This window comes from Parasteatoda tepidariorum, chromosome 4 (assembly GCF_982258835.1).
Source record: "Parasteatoda tepidariorum strain Cologne lab strain chromosome 4, Ptep-v5.0, whole genome shotgun sequence".
Taxonomy (NCBI): domain Eukaryota; kingdom Metazoa; phylum Arthropoda; class Arachnida; order Araneae; family Theridiidae; genus Parasteatoda; species Parasteatoda tepidariorum.
Genome location: NC_141758.1, coordinates 7,632,813 through 7,651,943, shown reverse-complemented (window position 1 = coordinate 7,651,943; position 19,131 = coordinate 7,632,813). Strand labels below are relative to the sequence as shown.

Genomic DNA, 19,131 nt, shown 5'->3' with positions numbered 1-19,131 from the left:
CCAATTAAGGGTGTCCCAAACTTAACACGCATTTTAAAGATTTGATCTTGTTAATGTGATTGACTTGGTTAAGCTGATAATCTGTTTAATATGTTTTTTTTAAGGTAAACAATAAAATTTTTAATTTTTAGTGTTCTTACTGCAATTGAAGATTCTGTTGAACTTACCTCTGGTGGTACGTAGTAATTTTTTCTGAATCTGTTTAAATATCCATCTTTTATGTACATATTCTCGAATATTAGGAAGTATATTTTCTCATAATTGAATTCATCCATCAGAGGGATATAGAGACAGGGGGAGTTAAATAAAGACAATTAAATATTGCTGTAACTGATTTTATTTAATTTTCACAAAAAAATTCCAATCAGCAGTAGATATAAAATATACGGTCGATGCCTTATCAAAATTGGGGTTTATAGTGATTATGATTGCAGAGAAAAATAAACTAAAAACATTTAAATATGCTTTTAATATTTATTAATTACTTTTATTTTTTTAAGCAAATAAGCCCTAATTACCAGTACCTTTTAATGCATGTGAAATATAAGGTTTATACCCAATCAAAATCGGAGTAAGAGCAACTAAATATTCTGTTCTTTTTTTGGGCATTGTTCTTTTTTAATATTCATAAACTCTAATCAACAGTATCTTTAGAAATATGAAAAAAAGTTTAATGCCCTGTCATAATGGGTAAGGGCTATTACTGTAGCATTTCAATAGATTTTCCGTATACTTTTTTTTTAATACATTTCTTTGTTTTTGCATAAGTTACATTAAGATTACTTTGTTTTTAATGAATTACTTTAACTTAAAATGAGTGACTAACATATATCTAATATTAAACTACATATCCAAAAATAATAATAATAATTGAATTTTATTACTTTAAATTTTTTAAATTCGTTCATAGAAGCTGTAGTAGGTTTCTTTCATTATCTTGAATAGAGCAAAGCCTTTTTTATGAAAAAAGCTTTAGTTTAAAATGTGTGACAAACTCATATCTCATATTAAACTACATATCCAAAAATAATATTAATACAAATTTATTTCTTTAAATTTTTAAAAGATTTTAAAGAAGCTGTGAAAAGTATCCTTTTATCTTTAAGTATCTTTAGTAGAAAGTGTCTTTAATAAAGACTAGCCTTTTATAAAAAAAGGCTTTTATTTAAAATGAGTGTTGTTCAAGGGTTAAACATCCAAGGATCTAAAGTACAGCTCAATCTTGTACTTTTTATTTTATTTTATAACCGTCGTTGAACAGCCGACCCAATTTCATGGATTTACGACTACTTACGTTCAACTCCGTAGCCTTGTAATTTTGAACCAATCCAGAAGACAAGGAAACTCCTGGATCAGTACCCCCAGAGGTATTGATTTGTTGTGGGAACATGGAGGACTTTGAGACTCGACAGATTTAACGTGCACCAGTCACCATTTACTACACGGGGAGGCTTCGGCCGGCGAGGATCGAACCCACGACCTCTTGGATATGGTCCATGACCTCTCTCAAACCTTTATATTTATTGTTATAAAATTAATTTACAATTGCGATTAGGTGTTCATTCTTTCACGAATTTTTATTTCTTTTTCAGAATATGAAGAAAAAAGTTGGATGGCAAAAATTAAATGTGAACATTATAACAGAGTCAAGATCTTTTTAGATTCTATAAAATCTTCCATTTCCTCAATTGGTCTGTAGTGAGTATTTCATTTAAAATAGAAGCATTATTTCTCTAAATAACATTAAATTAAAATTGTTTTAATATTTTGCGTATTCTCATTGGTTAGATGTGATCATTCATAGACAAAGACCCGAATATCTTTGGTTGTCATCAGTATAAAACTGATAAAAGTTTTAATGATAGTTACCCATAAAATATATATTTCACTATGTTTAATGGTCCTTACCCCTAATTTTTATTTATCATTTAATCTTAATATTTTTTTCTAGTATTATTATCTTTTTTATTTTGGTGATGATAATTGCATGATATGAAGTAATTGCATGGTATTGTAAAGAAATTTAGATGAAAAATGTTTATGAATTAAGAAAGTATATAGAAAAGCTTATCATTATTCTGAGTCAGTGATTATCACTCAATCATTCAATTAGGTAAATCTATCTCTAATAGGTGTTTGAAAAATGCTTGGTATTTTAAAATGAACTTTACAGCTGAAAGCAAAAATATTAAAAGTTAAATTTTTTTTAATTAGCTTTTAAATATAATTGAATTGTTAGCTTCGCTAATTAAGCAAATATGTTAATATTTTAAAACCCTTTTGTAAAGTAAAAATTTTAGCTTATGTTTAGTTAAAATTACAAATGTAAAATCAGCAAAAATGAAATATAAATGTAGTAATCAATTTAACTTTTTGTGTTTTTGAAAATATGAATTTGCAACATTATTTTCATTAGTGTAGAGATTCCCATTTATGAATCAACTGCTCTATAAAAATCAAATATTCTCAGAATGAATTCGATTTTAATATAAGATAAGATTCGATTTTATATAATTAAACATGGACGCTGTATCTATTTTTGACAATTATCAGTTTTATATTCATCAAATGAAGTATTTTCTGCTCTTATCTTTACATATATGTCTTACATGCCTATTTTAGTAATGGATGATTCAAGCAACTTTTTTCCCAAACAAGAGAATCTCTTTTGTTTTATCAACGCTACAAGAAATGGTTCATAAAACTATTAAAAGAATTTAATCTTGAAAAATTTTTTAATTTTCCAAAAATTAGGAGAATTTTTTTTTTTTTTTGTGATTAAAAGTCTTTCATGAAATTAAATGTCGCAGAGAAATGAGTTTGACTGAAAGAGATGTTCTATTGTAAAAGCATTGCAAGGATGCAGAAAAATCCATTTTTTTCTTTCAAAATATTGAAAAATTCTTTTTATTGAAGTTCATCATATGAAGGTTAAACTGGGTTTTAATGTGCATTTGTTACATATTAGAAATTTGTCTTCATAAAATAGGGCATATGGTCTACATTTATGGTCTACAATTTATGGTCTACAATTATAATCTACATACAGTGTCAGCATTAATTAGTTTTATTTTGATTGTTAAATTTTCTTTTTTCAGTTTTTCCAGTTTCATACTCCATTCTGTGTTAAATAGAACTTTTAATGGTATTTTAGTGCATAAAGGCCAGCTAGAAATATTGAAAGCTGTTAGTCAGGTAAGTTCTGCTATTATCATTTTAATATGATGTTAAAAAAAATAAATGAAATTTAACTCAGTAAAATTTGAAACCCTGTATTGCTTCCATTAGTTAAAAGATGCAATTGTGTTTAAAAAAATTAAAAAAAAAATTACAGAAAAAAGTTGTTTCAGTAAAAATTTGTACTTATTATTTTGTCTCTATTGGTTGATGTGATTATTTTGCCAACTTACCCTATCTTCTACAAACATTTTTTTACTTTGAAACAAACTACTAATATCTGGTTTCAATCTAATCAAATGACAAATCTTTTTGTTAAAGCCACATTTTTGTGCACCCCATGTTTCTCTAGATTGGATTTAAATCGGATTCATTTTTTGGTCAATACAGTGGACTCGGGCGAGACCACATTCCGTTCCACTGTAAAATGGTCGTTAGTGGAAGTTGGTTGTGCTTAGAGGTTACCTCCATTGACTTCAAAATGTTATCAAATGTTGTTGTTTCTGTATTTGATCTTAACGGCATTTAGGACTGGGCGATATTAGAAATTATATATTGTGATATATCGTCAGTTTTGCATCGCGATATACCGATGTATCGCGATATAGTATTTTTTAATTTCATTTACTTTAAGGCACAGAAAGTCAGATTTCTATCAAGAATTCATACGCATATTGATTTAAATCAATTTATAAATTTGAAAATATATATGTTTTGCTAAAGAAAGATATTAAATAAATTAACTAAGATGTACAAATCTTACTTAAAATATTTATTGAAAAAATGTGTGTAGATACAGAATGAAATATTTGCACTTCTTCATCGTTTATAAGGTATAAGCAGTCTTAATTTAAGTTAACCCCTAAAACACCCTTAATGAAAAAAAATATTGTTATTAAACAAAAGCTGATTTTAAAATTTCAAAATATATTTTAATTAAAATAAAAGTTAGATTGACTAAAAGCCGAAGTTTAAAATTAAAAATGTTCGAATTTTAAACTAAAAAGTAAACATAAGATTTGTAATAATTTCTTAAAATTTTCGTTCACTGAAAGATTTCTCAGTTTAAAAATAAAAAGGGAATTTCATAAAGATATCTAGCTGAAATTATTGAAAGAAAATTTAAAAAATTAAAAAAAAAGCTTGTTAAGAAATTCATTATACACTTAAAACAAAGTGTTAAAAATATATATTTTTTTTTAAAAAAAGAAACTTTTTTTAACAAATCAATATTTTCTTGTACTATTATGCGTAAATAATTACAGAATTATTAAGTTCGATCTTAAATGAAGAAGTAAACACAATTCAATTCAGTTCAAATTCTTAATGAAGAAGTAAACACAAGTTTTGTTATATTTTCTAAAAATGATCACGCAAATAACAAAAGATTTCTTAGTTTAAAAATAAAAAAATAAATAAAAGTGAAATTTAGCAATATAATTACCTAACAGCATAGGAACAAAATTTAAAAAATAAGTTCGTTAAAAAATTATTTGTATGCTTAAAACAAAGAGCTAAATAAATTTTAGAAAAAAAAATGCTTCCTAAACACTATTTTTATTATTATTTCATATAAATAATTAAATTAAATTAAATAATGACCGAATTATGAACGAAAAACAAAGTAAGGCAAAGTTTCTTAATTAAATTCTTAAAAATAAAAACAAAAGAATTGTGACATTCGGTAATATATTTAGCTAATTAACTAATAATATAAAACGAAAATTAAAAAAAAAAAAATGATTTTACTCTCTAATAAAACGAAGTAGTAATTGATAAGAAAAAAAAAAGAAATGAATAAAATTCGCAAACTTTTCAAATTCTTTTGAACAAATAAAGTTTATTGACTTATGTCCAAAAAATAAGTTTTGTTTTAACTTTATTTCTAAAAATAAAAACAACTCAAGATTTATAAATTTAAAATCAGTAATGGAAGCCCATTAAATTATTAGAAGTTTTATCCGAAAGGTTTTTAATAAATTAAAAGAAAGTAAAAAAATAACCTAACAAATTTATTTACTTTGTAATTTAATTCCTTATGGGTGCCTTAAATTAGATTTCCGATAATTTTCACATTTAAAAATATAAAAAAAGTTTTGTCAGAAAATAAATAAAAAACTTACCTAATTAATGAAGAAACTTTTCTTTATAAATTCTTTTCAATAATAGATTGCGTTCAGAACAAGGTTACGACGGCGATCACGAAGTTAATCCCATTGAAAATAATCTACAAGAAACGATTTCAAATCGCGAAGTTGCGAAAACGAACATGTGATATAACGATATAAGGTCTCAAAAGTGATTCTGATTCTACCGCTCATCAGTCAAGGCCGTCTCAACATAACGAAACAATATCGTCTTCCACAGCGCGAGTTGGCATCGGAACGTAAGAGAAAGTCCTTGCGTGTATCGCTATATCGTTATATCGTCTTCTTCACTCGACGGCTTAAATCAGATTTCTGATGCATCGCTTGGAATGAAAGTCGCTGTATCGGTTTGCCGATATAGGCGTTAAATCGATATGTCGCGATATATCGATTTATAGCCCAGTCCTAACGGCATTTGGTTCAGAGGTTTGACCAATCGCTGGGGGAGGTTTTGAAGGTCTCTCCATCAAACAACACAAAGTCTTACTTCCTTCAATGCTAAGTCTATGTAAAAAATTTTGTGCCTCCCTAAGGTGGTCATAAATAGAGGAGGTCGTTGCACAGAGGTGGTCTTTCCTGGAGGTTTCACTGTAATTATTTTACAAATAGTATACTCTTGTGATATTTTCAAAATTTATTTTAAATAAAAAATTTCTTTTCTTCACTTAGGAAGCTGTCCCAATGATTTACCTACCATTGCATCAAAGTTACATGAATAGCATTCTTATTTCATTCATTATTTTCATGAATTCTATGAGTGTTCCTCTTGTTCCTGTTGACCAGGATACTTGCATTCCTTTTGTTAGGTGAGTAATCATTGATATTTTTATAAGTTTTGTTAAGGCAGGGGTGCCAGAAATGTTCAGCAGCTTCTATCCATAACTCAATTAACCATAAAGCTCAAATAACCAGAAATTTTGAAAATCAATTAAAAGAATTTTTTTTAATTTCTAATTTATGAACTATTATAATGTAGTTTATTTTTTATTTTCACATTATCTTCATTATTTTTCTGTAAGCAGCTGTTCTGTTTTAATATGTGTTTTTTATTGACGTTTTTGTAATGCAGCATTTTTCTTAGTAAATATTGTAATATGGGACACCAAAAATGTTGGCATATTAACATACTCATATCAACGACAATTTCATGTGCTATTGTGATTTGTGATTTTATATCAGGCTTTTACTGTACTTATTGTGTCATATTAGTTATTATTTCCAGCAGTTCAAATAAATTTATGTTTTTAGAAAAACTAGCAAAGAAGTGTAAACTGTTTCCCACTTATTTATGGTTTTTGAAGTATATTTTTGTTAAACAAAGTGTTAACAAGGTTCCCACGGTCCTTAAAAGTTCTTAAAAACTGCTTAACTTTTATTTGGGAATATAAGAGCCCTTAAAAGTACTTAACTTTGGTACAAGGTTTTTAAAAATCCTTAATTTTTCAGCATCACAGTTGATAAGAACAATTTTTCAGTTAAATTTTTTAAAACGAAAAGAATCACCTAGAATTAGAACTAGAATTTATCACCTAGAATTAGACCCTGCACTGAGGGTAGAGCATTTTAGCGAGATAAGTAGGGATGTGTGTGAGGGGGCTACAGACAAGGAGAAGAAAGCATGTCCTTTTATTAATATATTACTAGAATGATGCTTTTTGAGGAGAGTAACATTCTGCAAGAAAAGATTAGAGTGTCAACAAGAGGGATACTGCACAAGGAAGAGATAGTGCTTTTTTTTGGGGGGGGGGGGTCTAGGGTACTTTAGTAGAAGACCCACACTGGCATTCAAAAATGGCAGAATTCAAGAAATTCTGTTTTACTGGTACTGCATCTGCTCATATGAACAAAGTAAAACCCTAAGAAAAGTATCAGAAAAATTTTTTGAGCTAGGATCCATAATGAAAACTATTTTCTGAAATCTTGGAAGAATTAAATAAATTTGTATAATATTTCAATGTGTGATAATTAACTGTAAATTTAAAAAAATCTAGTAACATTTTTTAAAATTCATGATTGTACTAAAAACTAAACAGATTTGTACTAAATAGGGTTTGAAAAATTCCATCCCACCTAGATTTTACATCAAAAACCTGAGATTTATTGAGTTTTTGATGAAAACCTCAAGTTTTTCAAAAAATACTGTTACTGTTAAGTTTTTTAAATAATTTTTATTCCTGAGTACTAAATAAGAACGCATGATTTGCTCCTAACTAGAAAGTTAAATGTTTGGTAACTATTTATAACTTGTTTTGCTGCAATGTAAATTTTAAAGTTTCAGATTGTTACGGCATTATTTTTATTTCTTAAGGATAAGTTTATTGTTACTTAAAAATTTAAATCTACTCAATTAAAATATCTCAAACTTTTTGTTATTAATGTCTATTAGTATAAAATTCAAACTTAGATTTTAATAATCATTTTTCTCATAAAACGTTGTAACTTAATAAGCTGTCTTTTTTTAAATTTTTTTTTTTATTTTTAAAAATTTCTATTCAACTTTCGGTTGCTTTAAAATTAGTTCATGTTTTTCACCAGATTGTTTAGCAATTTTATGTAAAGTTCATTCCTAATATCAGTTTTGGCTGGAAATAATTGTAAAGCTCATAAAAGTAACTATTACACAATTATTGTTAAGCAATAATTTCTAAATGGTTAAGTTACATACCGTTTTCAATATGTAAAAATTTTTCAGCATATTTTTACAAAACTATTAATTCACGATAAAAGTAAAATATCAAATGAATCTAATAGTAGAGAATCATATTAAAAATGATAGACGGCAATAAGGAAATATTACAAGTAAATATCTAAAAATGATGAAAAAATAAATAATTTATCAATATTTGTTAATTAAGAAACCTTACCAATTTTCTGGCCATAGGAATGAGTTGATACCTTTGAAAAATCATTTTAGACCTTTTTTTTTATATGTTTCACCAGGAACTAATAAAAAAACATATTGATTTGAAAATTATAAATCTTCTCAAGCATAAAAATTTTCTTAAAAAAATTTATTGCAATGAATTTAAAAAAAAAAAATCTATATATTAAGTTAAACCTAATGAAAAAAAAAGTGGAATGATTTAAGGTGCTTAGATATTAGTATGATCCATTTTTACTTAAAATAGGACTTAATTTAACATGACATGGTTAAGAAAACTGCTCTCATGCATAACTCTAATTCAACTTCTTAGTATTAATTCTTTCAATATATACCCTTATAAATAAAGCATTTTGTTAATAGAAAAGAACGAATTTTTTTGTGTAACCGAATATTTACCAAGATTGGCCCACAACTAAATGTGTGATGCATGTCTAGTAGCAAAATATAAAAACTTGTAATAGTTTTTTCAATGTTTTTCCCAAATTTCTTTATTTACTCTTTTTTTTAATTTAAAAAAAATTGAAAATCTTAATTTCTGCCCTTAATTTTACAATTCAATTTCAATGAAATCATTAAAAATAGAATACAGATTAGTTTTATAGATCTCGTTCACTCTTAACAATCATAAAATATTTTTTTAAAAAAACTGAACACAGGTTTGCCAAAATTGCCCGGTCCTACTTCGGCAAACCCTGTTAATTAACACAATTTTATCAGTATTCGTATTTGATGATAAACAATCATACTATTTTTAAGGTTCTTAATTTTTCAAAAAAAGTCCTTAACTTTCTCAAAAAAAGTTCTTAAAAGTGGTTAATTTTTATTTTGTTAAAAGAGTAGGAACCCTGGTTAATTATAACAATTCTAATGTTGTATCTTTCAGATATCTTTTGAAGTTCATAGGAGTGTTTTTTGTTCGAAATCATCTAAAGAACTGTTCTGATGTTGATCAAGTTTTGTATTCATCTGTACTTCAAAATGTAATTACTTGCAAACTTCTTTTGTTAATCATTTTTAAATTAAAAGACAATTAAAAAACTTTTCTTACAATAGAAAAGCTTTCTGCGTTTTAAGAATAAATTTTATTATTGTAATTTCTCTTATTTTAAAAAATGTAATAATATTTTTTGAATGTCATAAAGTCCACCTGTTTGCGATTAAGCTGATCTGTAAACATAAGCAATCTGAATTGAATTAAATTTTGTAATTTTAGTAAAGTAAAGGAATTACAAAAAATTTAAAAGAAAGCTAGAATCCTTTTTTTTTCCCTTCATACATTATTACAAAAAAACTGGATGACTCATAATTGAACAAAGTTAATCTGTGTACTTTTTCACTCTACTTAAGTTCTGTGTACGTAGGTAATCTGTGTACTTTTTCACTGCTTAATATTAACACAGATTATTTATTTTTATTTAAAAAAAATTGAGTTAAATAATATTTCATATTCAACAACCTATCCAGCCATATCATAAATAACCCTGCTTTTTTTTTTAGAAAAAAAATGAGTTAAATGTATTTCATGGTGTAAAAGTAGTTTTTTCAAACTCTCCAAAATTTCTTGAATATCAGGGAATGACCTATAAAACAATAATTAGGTTAGATATTCCATGATCCCGATATATTGAGCATTATAAACAATGAGATAGATCTGCATAATTCTGCGTTAATTCTCCATTCCAAAAACTCCATTTATTTTCAATGTGTTATATTAATTTCCTGCCTCATAGGATCTCTATTGGATGGTAAATGTATGATACGCAGAGGAAACAATAAGAAATTTGTTGAACATGTTTTTAAATTTTGTAGATATATAAATTTTTTTATATTTTTTAATGTTAAATTTATTCTTATTTGGTTTTTTCAAAGGGTGATTTATACAGCCGACATTCCAAAAATTTGCAATCTCAATAACATAAAATAGAGGGGTCGACTTATCAATATATACAGTATTGACCCTCAAATAATTAATTTTTCTCCATTGTCTTTTCTCATTCTCATTTAATGATATGCTTTCTATTTTTTTAAATTTTATTTTTTGTCAATTGATTTTTCATTTTCTTTCGTGACTCTTACGATTATTTTTTTATTTAGTACATTAGGGAATGTCTGAAAGTTGGATACAACTTTGAACTCTTTGTCGATGAAGATAATTCAGTTCCAGATCATGTTCATTTAGATAAATATCAATTGTTTCCTACTATTATTGAATCAGTTTTAAATGGTAAGTAAGCATTTGTTCGTGGATTAGATAGCTGAATAATATGCTAAGTGATGTTTGAAAAAAACTTAAATTCCCAAGTTATTATGCAAAATCCGTTTTTAAAATAAAAATCATTGTGAAGCGGGTTTTTATGATAGAATATGATGAAAAATTTTTGAAGGGTCCATTTTTACGAAAAGATAATTTGTGGAAGGTAATTTGTGATTTTTACAGTGAACGATCATTTGAGAAAGGTTCTATTTCACAACACAATAATTTGTAAATTTTTAGTTTATATGATGAAATAATTTATAAAGGATCCAATTTTATGATAAAACAATTTAAGAAGGGTCTATTTTTATAATAAGATAATTCGTGAATGGTCAGTTAATGACCCGAATTTCTCCTTTACAACTCCAGGCTGTGTTTATTTTACTGTGAGTAATAGAACCAATTAATCAATGTCTGCAATATTCAGTGAATATTAATATCCACATAGTAGCTTTGGTAAATGTTTGAAATATTTGCTATAAATCATTATTTAGACAAGCAATGGCCATTAACCTTAAAAAGAATTAGTTTATGGAATTATCTTATAAAATTATAACTAATATTCATCAAAAATATGGTAATTTAGCAAGGTTTCAAAATTTTTTTAATTTGTTTAAATAATCCTAGGAAAGACCCAAAAAAGGAAAAAGATATTAAAAGGACCAATCTTTTGACTTTATTCTATCCAATGGAACTATATTTTCCAGATTGCTACTTAATTTCATAATTTTCGAGTTAAGATTCCAAATTTATCGAAAAATGCATTTTTGTGTCATATTTTGTAATTAAAAATATTGCGTGCGCAAATTAATTAGCATATTATAATCTTAGATCCTCGATCCATTAAATTACGTTTAGAATGTAAAAATCAAATCAGTAGATTATCAAATTATGCCAGCTAATTTTATGTCTAAAAATTATGGTTACTTAAGCAAAACATTAAAACCAACTTATTTTTTCAGGGTCTATTGAAGATGCTAACATCTGTGTTGTTTCTATTAGCTATGAAAAATTTCCTAGTGGAAATATAGTGCAAGAAAAATTAGTAAGATTAAGTTAAATTTTTAAAAAAATTTAATGTGTGGTTCACATCTGTAACTGATATTAAATTTAATTCTTTTAGGGTCAATCTGAAATTAAAAACTCCCTTTTAACAACCATATATTCTTTATGGAAAATGATCCACATGAGATTTGGAAATGTTAGGATAAATTTTGGCCAACCTTTTTCTATAAAGGTATGTATAATTATTATTTACTTTTATAATTATCAATTTTCTATAATTATCTAATTAAACTTCAGATTTTATTTTATAATTCTTTGGTTTATTTGGCTGAATTTATTTTATTTGATAAGTATATTCAGTATACTTTTGATATCTCGAAAACCTTGTTATGTCGAATTTTTTTCAAAATAGAAATAGATTTTTTACAGAAAAATCACAATGTAAGTTAACCAACTAGGAGGCTTCGCCCCCTGCTGCTCGCTGGCTCTCGCCAACCCCCGGAACGCTCATTTCGGATTGCTTTGCAATCCGATGCTCGCTTTGCTCGCGCATTGGATACGCTCTTAACGTCTAGCTTTTGTATACTTTTTTGAACACTGAAGTTCCGAAAACTTTTCACTGTAGAAAATTCTAAACCTGTGCATTTCAATATTAATTTGAAATCGCAAACAGTTCACATATATTTCGTAATCACACTATTCTAAATTTCAGTTGTTGAGAAAAGTAACTGTTGTAAGTTTTGTTTTAAAGCCTTTCCCACCAGAGGGCTAAAACCATGTGTTGTGAAACGATATGAAATAGTACTGAACGCCGGATGTAAAGCATCGGCTTCGATAAAGATAATTTTGTGAGAATTTTTTTGATAATTCGGTGAGAATTCACCCGATTAGACATATGATATGCTCACTACGTGCTCTTGCTCGCCGAAGTCTATCAATTAAAACGTATTACCGTTTTATATAATATAGATTAGCCATATGATGCTCACTACGTGCTCTTGCACACCGAAGCCTATCAATTAAAAATGAAAAATGTTGCCAACGCGAGAAAAGAAATATCATCGGTTTTATTGATACATACGTATTAGCGTTTTATATAATATAGATTCTTTCCTATTTAATGCATAATTATTTGTGTCTTACTATTAAAAATAAAATTATCATTATTGTATTTAGACTTCTAGTCAACTATTATTGCATACTTATTTAATAGTAGTTATTCTTATGTCTCATGACTCTACTTTTTAGAGCAATATTTTAGAATAGATTTTTCTACTTTTTAGAACATATTTAGTTCTTACCTTAGCTCGAAAACTCGCTATCTCAAATTTTTTTAACATCCCTTTAAATTTGAGATCTAACTTTAACTGTGTCTCTAACTTTAGTCTACTCAGTCTAACTTCTGTTACTCTATCATTTATAACTCCAAGTTTTGATAATTTGAAGTATTTTCGAAACCCTGGTGAAAATTCTAATTTTGGCATTGTATTTTTTTCTATTACTCGGAAGTTTGACAGGTCAATTTTTTTCAGTAATTAGAAGAAATTTTTGTATCCTGAACGTCTAATCTGTAAGTCAATTTTTAAAAAAAAAATTTTTTTTTAAGAAAAAGAAATCTTTACAACCTACAGAAGCTTTCTTAGTTCCAAGTTCCTTTCTTAGTTTCTAGTTCGCTGCTAGCAGCTCAAATGTAAAAAGTAATTAACAACTTTGGGAAAGGAGCTGAGCTTATCTAATTTTTTTTTCATTATTAATATACCAAGGAACTCTTTAAAAAATAGTAAAGAGGAACATGACTCAATCCAGTGGTCAGAAAAACTAATTTTTTTTTATAGTTTGAGAATAAGGATCTTTTTTCATTTCCAATATTGTTGAGTGACTAAATCCACTCTACTTCTTTATCTATAACCCCCCTGAATGGTACCATCTGGTTATAATGATAGTGACTATCATTATAACCATAAAAATTGGTGACCATTTTCTATTTCAGGGTAATAGGTTGAAATGTTTGATGTTTATTCTTCTTATTTTGTTTGAAATGGGATAAATGGTGCAGAGATTTCTAAGATTATTAAACGAGTTGTAAAGCTTCTTTTAACCTTGTGCAGTTGTTTCATTCTAATACTTATTTTGTTGGAGAATTCTAGTTTAGTTTCATAGCTATTTGGTTTGCTAATCTTCTGTTGTAAGGATTTTGAGCAGTAGTGTAAATTTGACATTGTTTAAAACTTGACAGAAGATTAATGACATTTTTTGTTATATATGTTTAAAACGTGTAGAAACAGTAAAAATAAAAAGAGAAGGAAAGAATTTTGTTTATTCCCTTGTATATTATTCATAATTTTTAACGCCTTCCAGGGATTCTAAATCGTGTTTGTGACTTCTTATTATTCTATGATTTTTTATTTGCCTGTTTTTTCCTTCTTCTTTTAACATTCCTGTATATATATTATTCATTTATCATCCTATTTTTCATATACAGGATGTTTATAAAGTCCCGAATCGGACCCATTTTGATGTTTAATAACTCATAAAATAATAAAGATAGATTAAAATTTATAACATAAGTGGTTAGATAGACTCAAAAAGTTTCATGACCCTTGTCAATGTACTTCCACGTGTGCCCCCTTCATCGCACGGAGAATATCAAGTCGATAGTCAATTTCACGCCAGGTAGCGGCAAGCATGTCGGCATCCACAGAGGCTATTGCGGTTGTAATTCTGGCTTTTAGGTCATCAATGTTCGACACGATCCTCCTGTAAACACTTTCCGTTATAAATCCCCAAAGAAAAAGTTCAGTGGCGTTATATCAGGTGATCTGGGTGGCCAAGGAATTGGACCTCCTCTCCCAATCCATCTTTCTGGAAAATGGTCGTTCAAAGAACTACGAACGAAGATACCCCAATGAGGTGGTGAACCATCTTGTTGCAAAAAGACATGTGGCTGAAGCTCTTCTAATTGTGGAAATACGAAGGTATCATCGAATACGAAGGTATATGTGGGTATCATCGTTTGTAGTTTTTTTAATTACCATTTTCCAAGAAGATGGATTGGGCGAGGAGGTCCAATTCCTTGGCCACCTAGATCACCTGATATAACGCCGCTGAATTTTTTTCTTTGGGGATTTATAAAGGACAATGTTTACAGGAGGATAGTGTCGAACATTGATGACCTAAAAGCCAGAATTACAACCGCAATAACCTCTGTGGATGCCGACATGCTTGCTGCTACCTGGCGTGAAATTGACTATCGACTTGATATTCTCCATGCGACGAAGGGGGGACACGTGGAAGTTCATTGACAAGGATCATGAAACTTTTTGAGTCTATCTAACCATTTATGTTATTAATTTTAATCTATCTTTATTATTTTATGAGTTATTAAACATCAAAATGGGTCCAGGATTTTATAAACACCCTGTATTTTGTACTATGGTTATTTCAGGATTATATCGAGAAAGATTTTATAAGACTTCTTTAAAATATTATTATGCATTAGTTATAGCTATATTGGAAGAAAAAGAATAAAAATATATTTTTATAATATTTTTTTTCTCTTTTTTTATCAGGAATTCATCCAAACTTGGAAGCAAAGCCTACCCAGTAAAATACCCACAACAGATACTCCTCCATCCTCACCCATCAATAATTCATCGGCAGTAGCAAAACAAGAGTTTGTAGAACTTTTGCAGCATGTCCAGAAAAATTTAAAAAAGCATCTTGTTTATGGTAAGGCACACAACTAAGATATTAATACTACATTGTACCCTGTTAGTAAAAAAAAAATAATAATAATAACTTAAGTACGTGAGATAAATTTTAGAATTATATATCATTGCTATGTAGATGACCATCAATAAAATAACTTAAAATATATATTTTCAAGAAGCAGTGTGCGATCTATGTGATGTTTTTATTATCCCTGGATGAAAAAACTCTTTGTCTTGGGTTGAATATTATAAAATGCTGAATTAACAATTAATTGAGTTAAAAGTAACTTTCCATATCAAATTTCCAGGAGCTCATTATCAGGTTTCAGGAAAACTTTTTAAACTTCTACAACCTGAATAAATTTTATGCATGTTTTGAAAACATTTCGGTTTAAAATAAAAGTTATGTTATTTTTCTTGATTAATAAATATGCTATTAAATTAGTTTTTGTTTGTGGACTTAATTTATTTAAGGAAGATGCTAGTATGTAAAGTTTTTGTTGTGTCTCCTTTACCCAACCAAATTTGCATAATAATAGTGTTACGATCAATGCATGAAACTGGATATTCTACAAAATGTTTGAAACTGAATATGTAGGTATAAAATATTTGATATTTCTTACATTTCCTTGGCATTCTATAGAATGGCTAATGACGAAACATCAAGACACATAACAGTTCTTATTTTTCATTTCTTAAGAGCATTAGCATTTGCCACTCTGCAGAGTATCTAGGCATTCCACATGACTATTCAAAGTGCATAATAATTATAATGTGTCGTACGTAATATTAAGGTAATAATCACATTTTGTGAAAAGGCTAGGTGTTCTACACAATGGCTAGACATTATATAGAATGCTAGCATTTTTTATCGTGACAGTAACATATCTAATAAAATCAGATAGATTTTCATTCTATTTTTAAATCGTGAATAAAAATTAGGATTTCGAGTCAACCTCAAAATATTTTCAAGTGCTTTATGCTTGTTTTTCTCCTAGGAACAAATTAATTTAATTATATTATTTTTTATTTAAAGTTTATTGTGAAGAAAAGGAATTAAAAATGTGATTTTGTGTTCAAAAAAGATAATATAAAATTTTTTAGTCATGGTTTTTTATTGAAATATTTGTTTTGCAAATTTTTTGTATGTATCATTATTATTTATTTAATTTCAAATCTTAAATTTTTTAATTGTTTACTAATTTGGCTTGGTTATAAATATTATAATAAAGATAGCAAAACGAAGTGCATTCTGGTTTCTCTTTGAATAACAAATCAGTTTGACTAGTATAATTTTATCAACCATTAAAATCATTTATCATTAAAATCATTAACCATTAAAATCTTTATCAACCATAATTTTACTTCAAATTATGTAATTATGTTTTTATATGTAGTTCAATTTTCTTAATTTCTTCATTTTCAGATGCAGTATTTTCAACTCCATTAATGAGTACTCACCTTTTGGCATTTTTACTTCTCACACAATATAGAAAAGTAGGAATTTTTCTTTTCTTCTAACTTTTTAAAGATGTATAGTGCGCAAAATAAAAATGATATCACACTGAATTACTAATGATTATGGTTCAAATTGGCAGCCTGAAATACGCCAAGTAATTAAAGCTAATTATAAATTAAATTACAGAATCAGGCACAAATATTTACCTTCTATGAATAAACATAACAGGGAGTTTTGATATTAAAATATCAACTTATCCAAAAGATGGAAATGGTGGTCCTGATAGAAGAGTGGTAATAAGTTTGAGTCCCTTAATTATAAAAGGCTCTGAGATATGGTTAAATATGTGCAAAGTCAAATTAGTATTAAAGATCCCAAACTTTCAACAGCTCTCCTGTTGAAACTATTAAGGCCATATTTCACAGGTTGTGGCTACCCTTCCATATTTAGATAGTCAATAATCCAAATTCATTGAAAAAAAAGTTAGGCTTATTCTAATAAAGAGCCTTTTGTGCCTGTTTACGTAACTTAATTAATACACTTTTGTCATCCTTTTGAATAATTAAGCCCCCTTTGTTACCCTTCTAAAACATTAAAACTGGCTTTTAGTTTGAGAAAATCCCATCATTAGAACAAAAGATCTGTTTTGTTTTATGCATGGTACAGTGTACAAAAAATAGATTAGCTAAAGAAAAAAGTTGAGACCCATGTACTTACCCATTAAAAAATCAAACAAAGTAAATTTAGTTTAATGTATCTTAAAATTATTATTTTTTATAAAAAAAAAAAAAAAAAAAAAATCGGTATAACTTTTTGAAAGACTTGTGTTCAATTTATATCACCAATAACTAGATGGCGAAAGTGTGCTTTTTGCTCTGGTAACACATTTATATTCCTAATGTTTATGAAACTATATTAAAAATTGATTTAATATTTATTAGGAAATTGCCCTATCAAAATCAAAAATTTTTGTCTTCAATTTTTTGAAAAATATTTCAGTGTAGACATTTATACTAACTTGCAATAATTGTGATTAAAAGCTACCCTTACCAGTTATCTGCCATGAAAGCATTAAATTAAATGTCCATTATATCATATTGTTACAGTCCAGCAGCTTTAGAATAACAATTTTTTGCCATTTTTTGGTACCAAAATTCTGACTCTGTTCAATGTCCATTTAAATCTCTTCTTAAATATATTTTATCTCTATGTTTTCCTTAGCTGCAGCTTTTGTATAGTAATTTTGACACCAGGAGCTATTTTCAGGTGTCGGAAGCCTAACTCTGTTCCATGCCCACTCAATTTTTTCAACCCTGTATTTAATCTTTCCAGGGTGCTACACAGCAGCAACTCCAGAACAGTATGGACTGGTTGAGAGGGCTGTTGGCCAATAAAAAGAGGGACACTGGCTTCACAGGACAGTCGTTACCCGTCATCAAACGAGCGGTGGAGTTTCTCGGAAAAGATCTCATTTCCTCGGAAGTGGTGGACATGGAATGGACTTCCAGTGATCTCGAGAATAACAATGTCAAAATAACAATCTACAAGCCTGTTATCAACCTGCCACATGTTCTGGAGCTTCAGCACTACGCCAGTCATGTTGTGCCTGTTTTTATAATTGATAGCATTGTTGGTAATTCAGTTTGTTTTTATTTCGCATTAATACATATCTATATTTTAGCTTAAATTATAAAAGTATACACATTCTGTATTTTTATTCATACTTTATGTGGAATGCAGGAAAGATTTTGATGTATCTTAATCCTTTCATGGAAGTTTCACCTGCTGTTTATACCAATTTATTTTAATTTAACTCTTGTAGTTTCTTCTCATATGGTATAATTCTGTTTAATAAGTTTGTTCCCGTTCATTCATAAGCTACTGTGTTTGATATTTCAGTGAATGCTATTTATGCTCTGGTGGATGTTGAAATTTGCCATTTTCGTCACTGTGATAGCCAACTGTATGTTTCCAGAGATAAGCTCATTGACAAAGCAATTGAGCTGAGTGATTTACTTGAATATGAATTTGTAACCATTCCAGTAAGTAGAACACAGTTATTAATTTACTCAATGAATTTGTATTACATGATAAAAAGAAACTTCATTCGCTTCAAAAATATGTAAATTAAAAATAGCATTCGACATGTTTCAAGCACTCAAAAACGGGTGCCCATTTTCAAGATTTGGCAGGCGTGAATGTGAAGTAAGAAAAAAAAAATTGGTGTCTGGAAAATGGGTGCCTGTCTTTGAGCGCTTGAAACACTCGACTTTTATTTCCAATTTACATATTTTTGAAGCAAGTGAATATTTTTAATCATGTAATACCTTACCACTTCAGTTTCTTGGGATTATTTATTTAACATGCGACAGTTGTTGAGTATTTGTATTTCTTACTATTTCATACAAGTGAAATGCAAAACGTTTTTTTAGACTTGAAATATGCTTATCTGGATCATGTACTTTTAAGATTTTTAAAAGTAACTCAAAAGAAAA

General features: G+C 28.0%; 1 protein-coding gene across 2 annotated transcripts in view; it reads left to right on the top strand.

The window, feature by feature from the left end:
• Nucleotides 1-19,131, top strand: part of LOC107447870 (glycerol-3-phosphate acyltransferase 1, mitochondrial) — a 37,504-nt gene that overhangs the window by 8,011 nt on the left and 10,362 nt on the right. For both annotated transcript variants that reach the window (XM_087160580.1, XM_087160581.1), the window contains exons 6-17: nucleotides 132-175; nucleotides 1,593-1,698; nucleotides 3,099-3,195; nucleotides 5,994-6,130; nucleotides 9,092-9,188; nucleotides 10,303-10,432; nucleotides 11,425-11,507; nucleotides 11,586-11,699; nucleotides 15,037-15,196; nucleotides 16,604-16,674; nucleotides 17,969-18,269; nucleotides 18,536-18,678. In XM_087160580.1, the coding sequence (XP_087016706.1) occupies nucleotides 132-175; nucleotides 1,593-1,698; nucleotides 3,099-3,195; nucleotides 5,994-6,130; nucleotides 9,092-9,188; nucleotides 10,303-10,432; nucleotides 11,425-11,507; nucleotides 11,586-11,699; nucleotides 15,037-15,196; nucleotides 16,604-16,674; nucleotides 17,969-18,269; nucleotides 18,536-18,678 (1,483 nt within the window). The remainder of the gene's footprint in view (nucleotides 1-131; nucleotides 176-1,592; nucleotides 1,699-3,098; nucleotides 3,196-5,993; nucleotides 6,131-9,091; nucleotides 9,189-10,302; nucleotides 10,433-11,424; nucleotides 11,508-11,585; nucleotides 11,700-15,036; nucleotides 15,197-16,603; nucleotides 16,675-17,968; nucleotides 18,270-18,535; nucleotides 18,679-19,131) is intronic.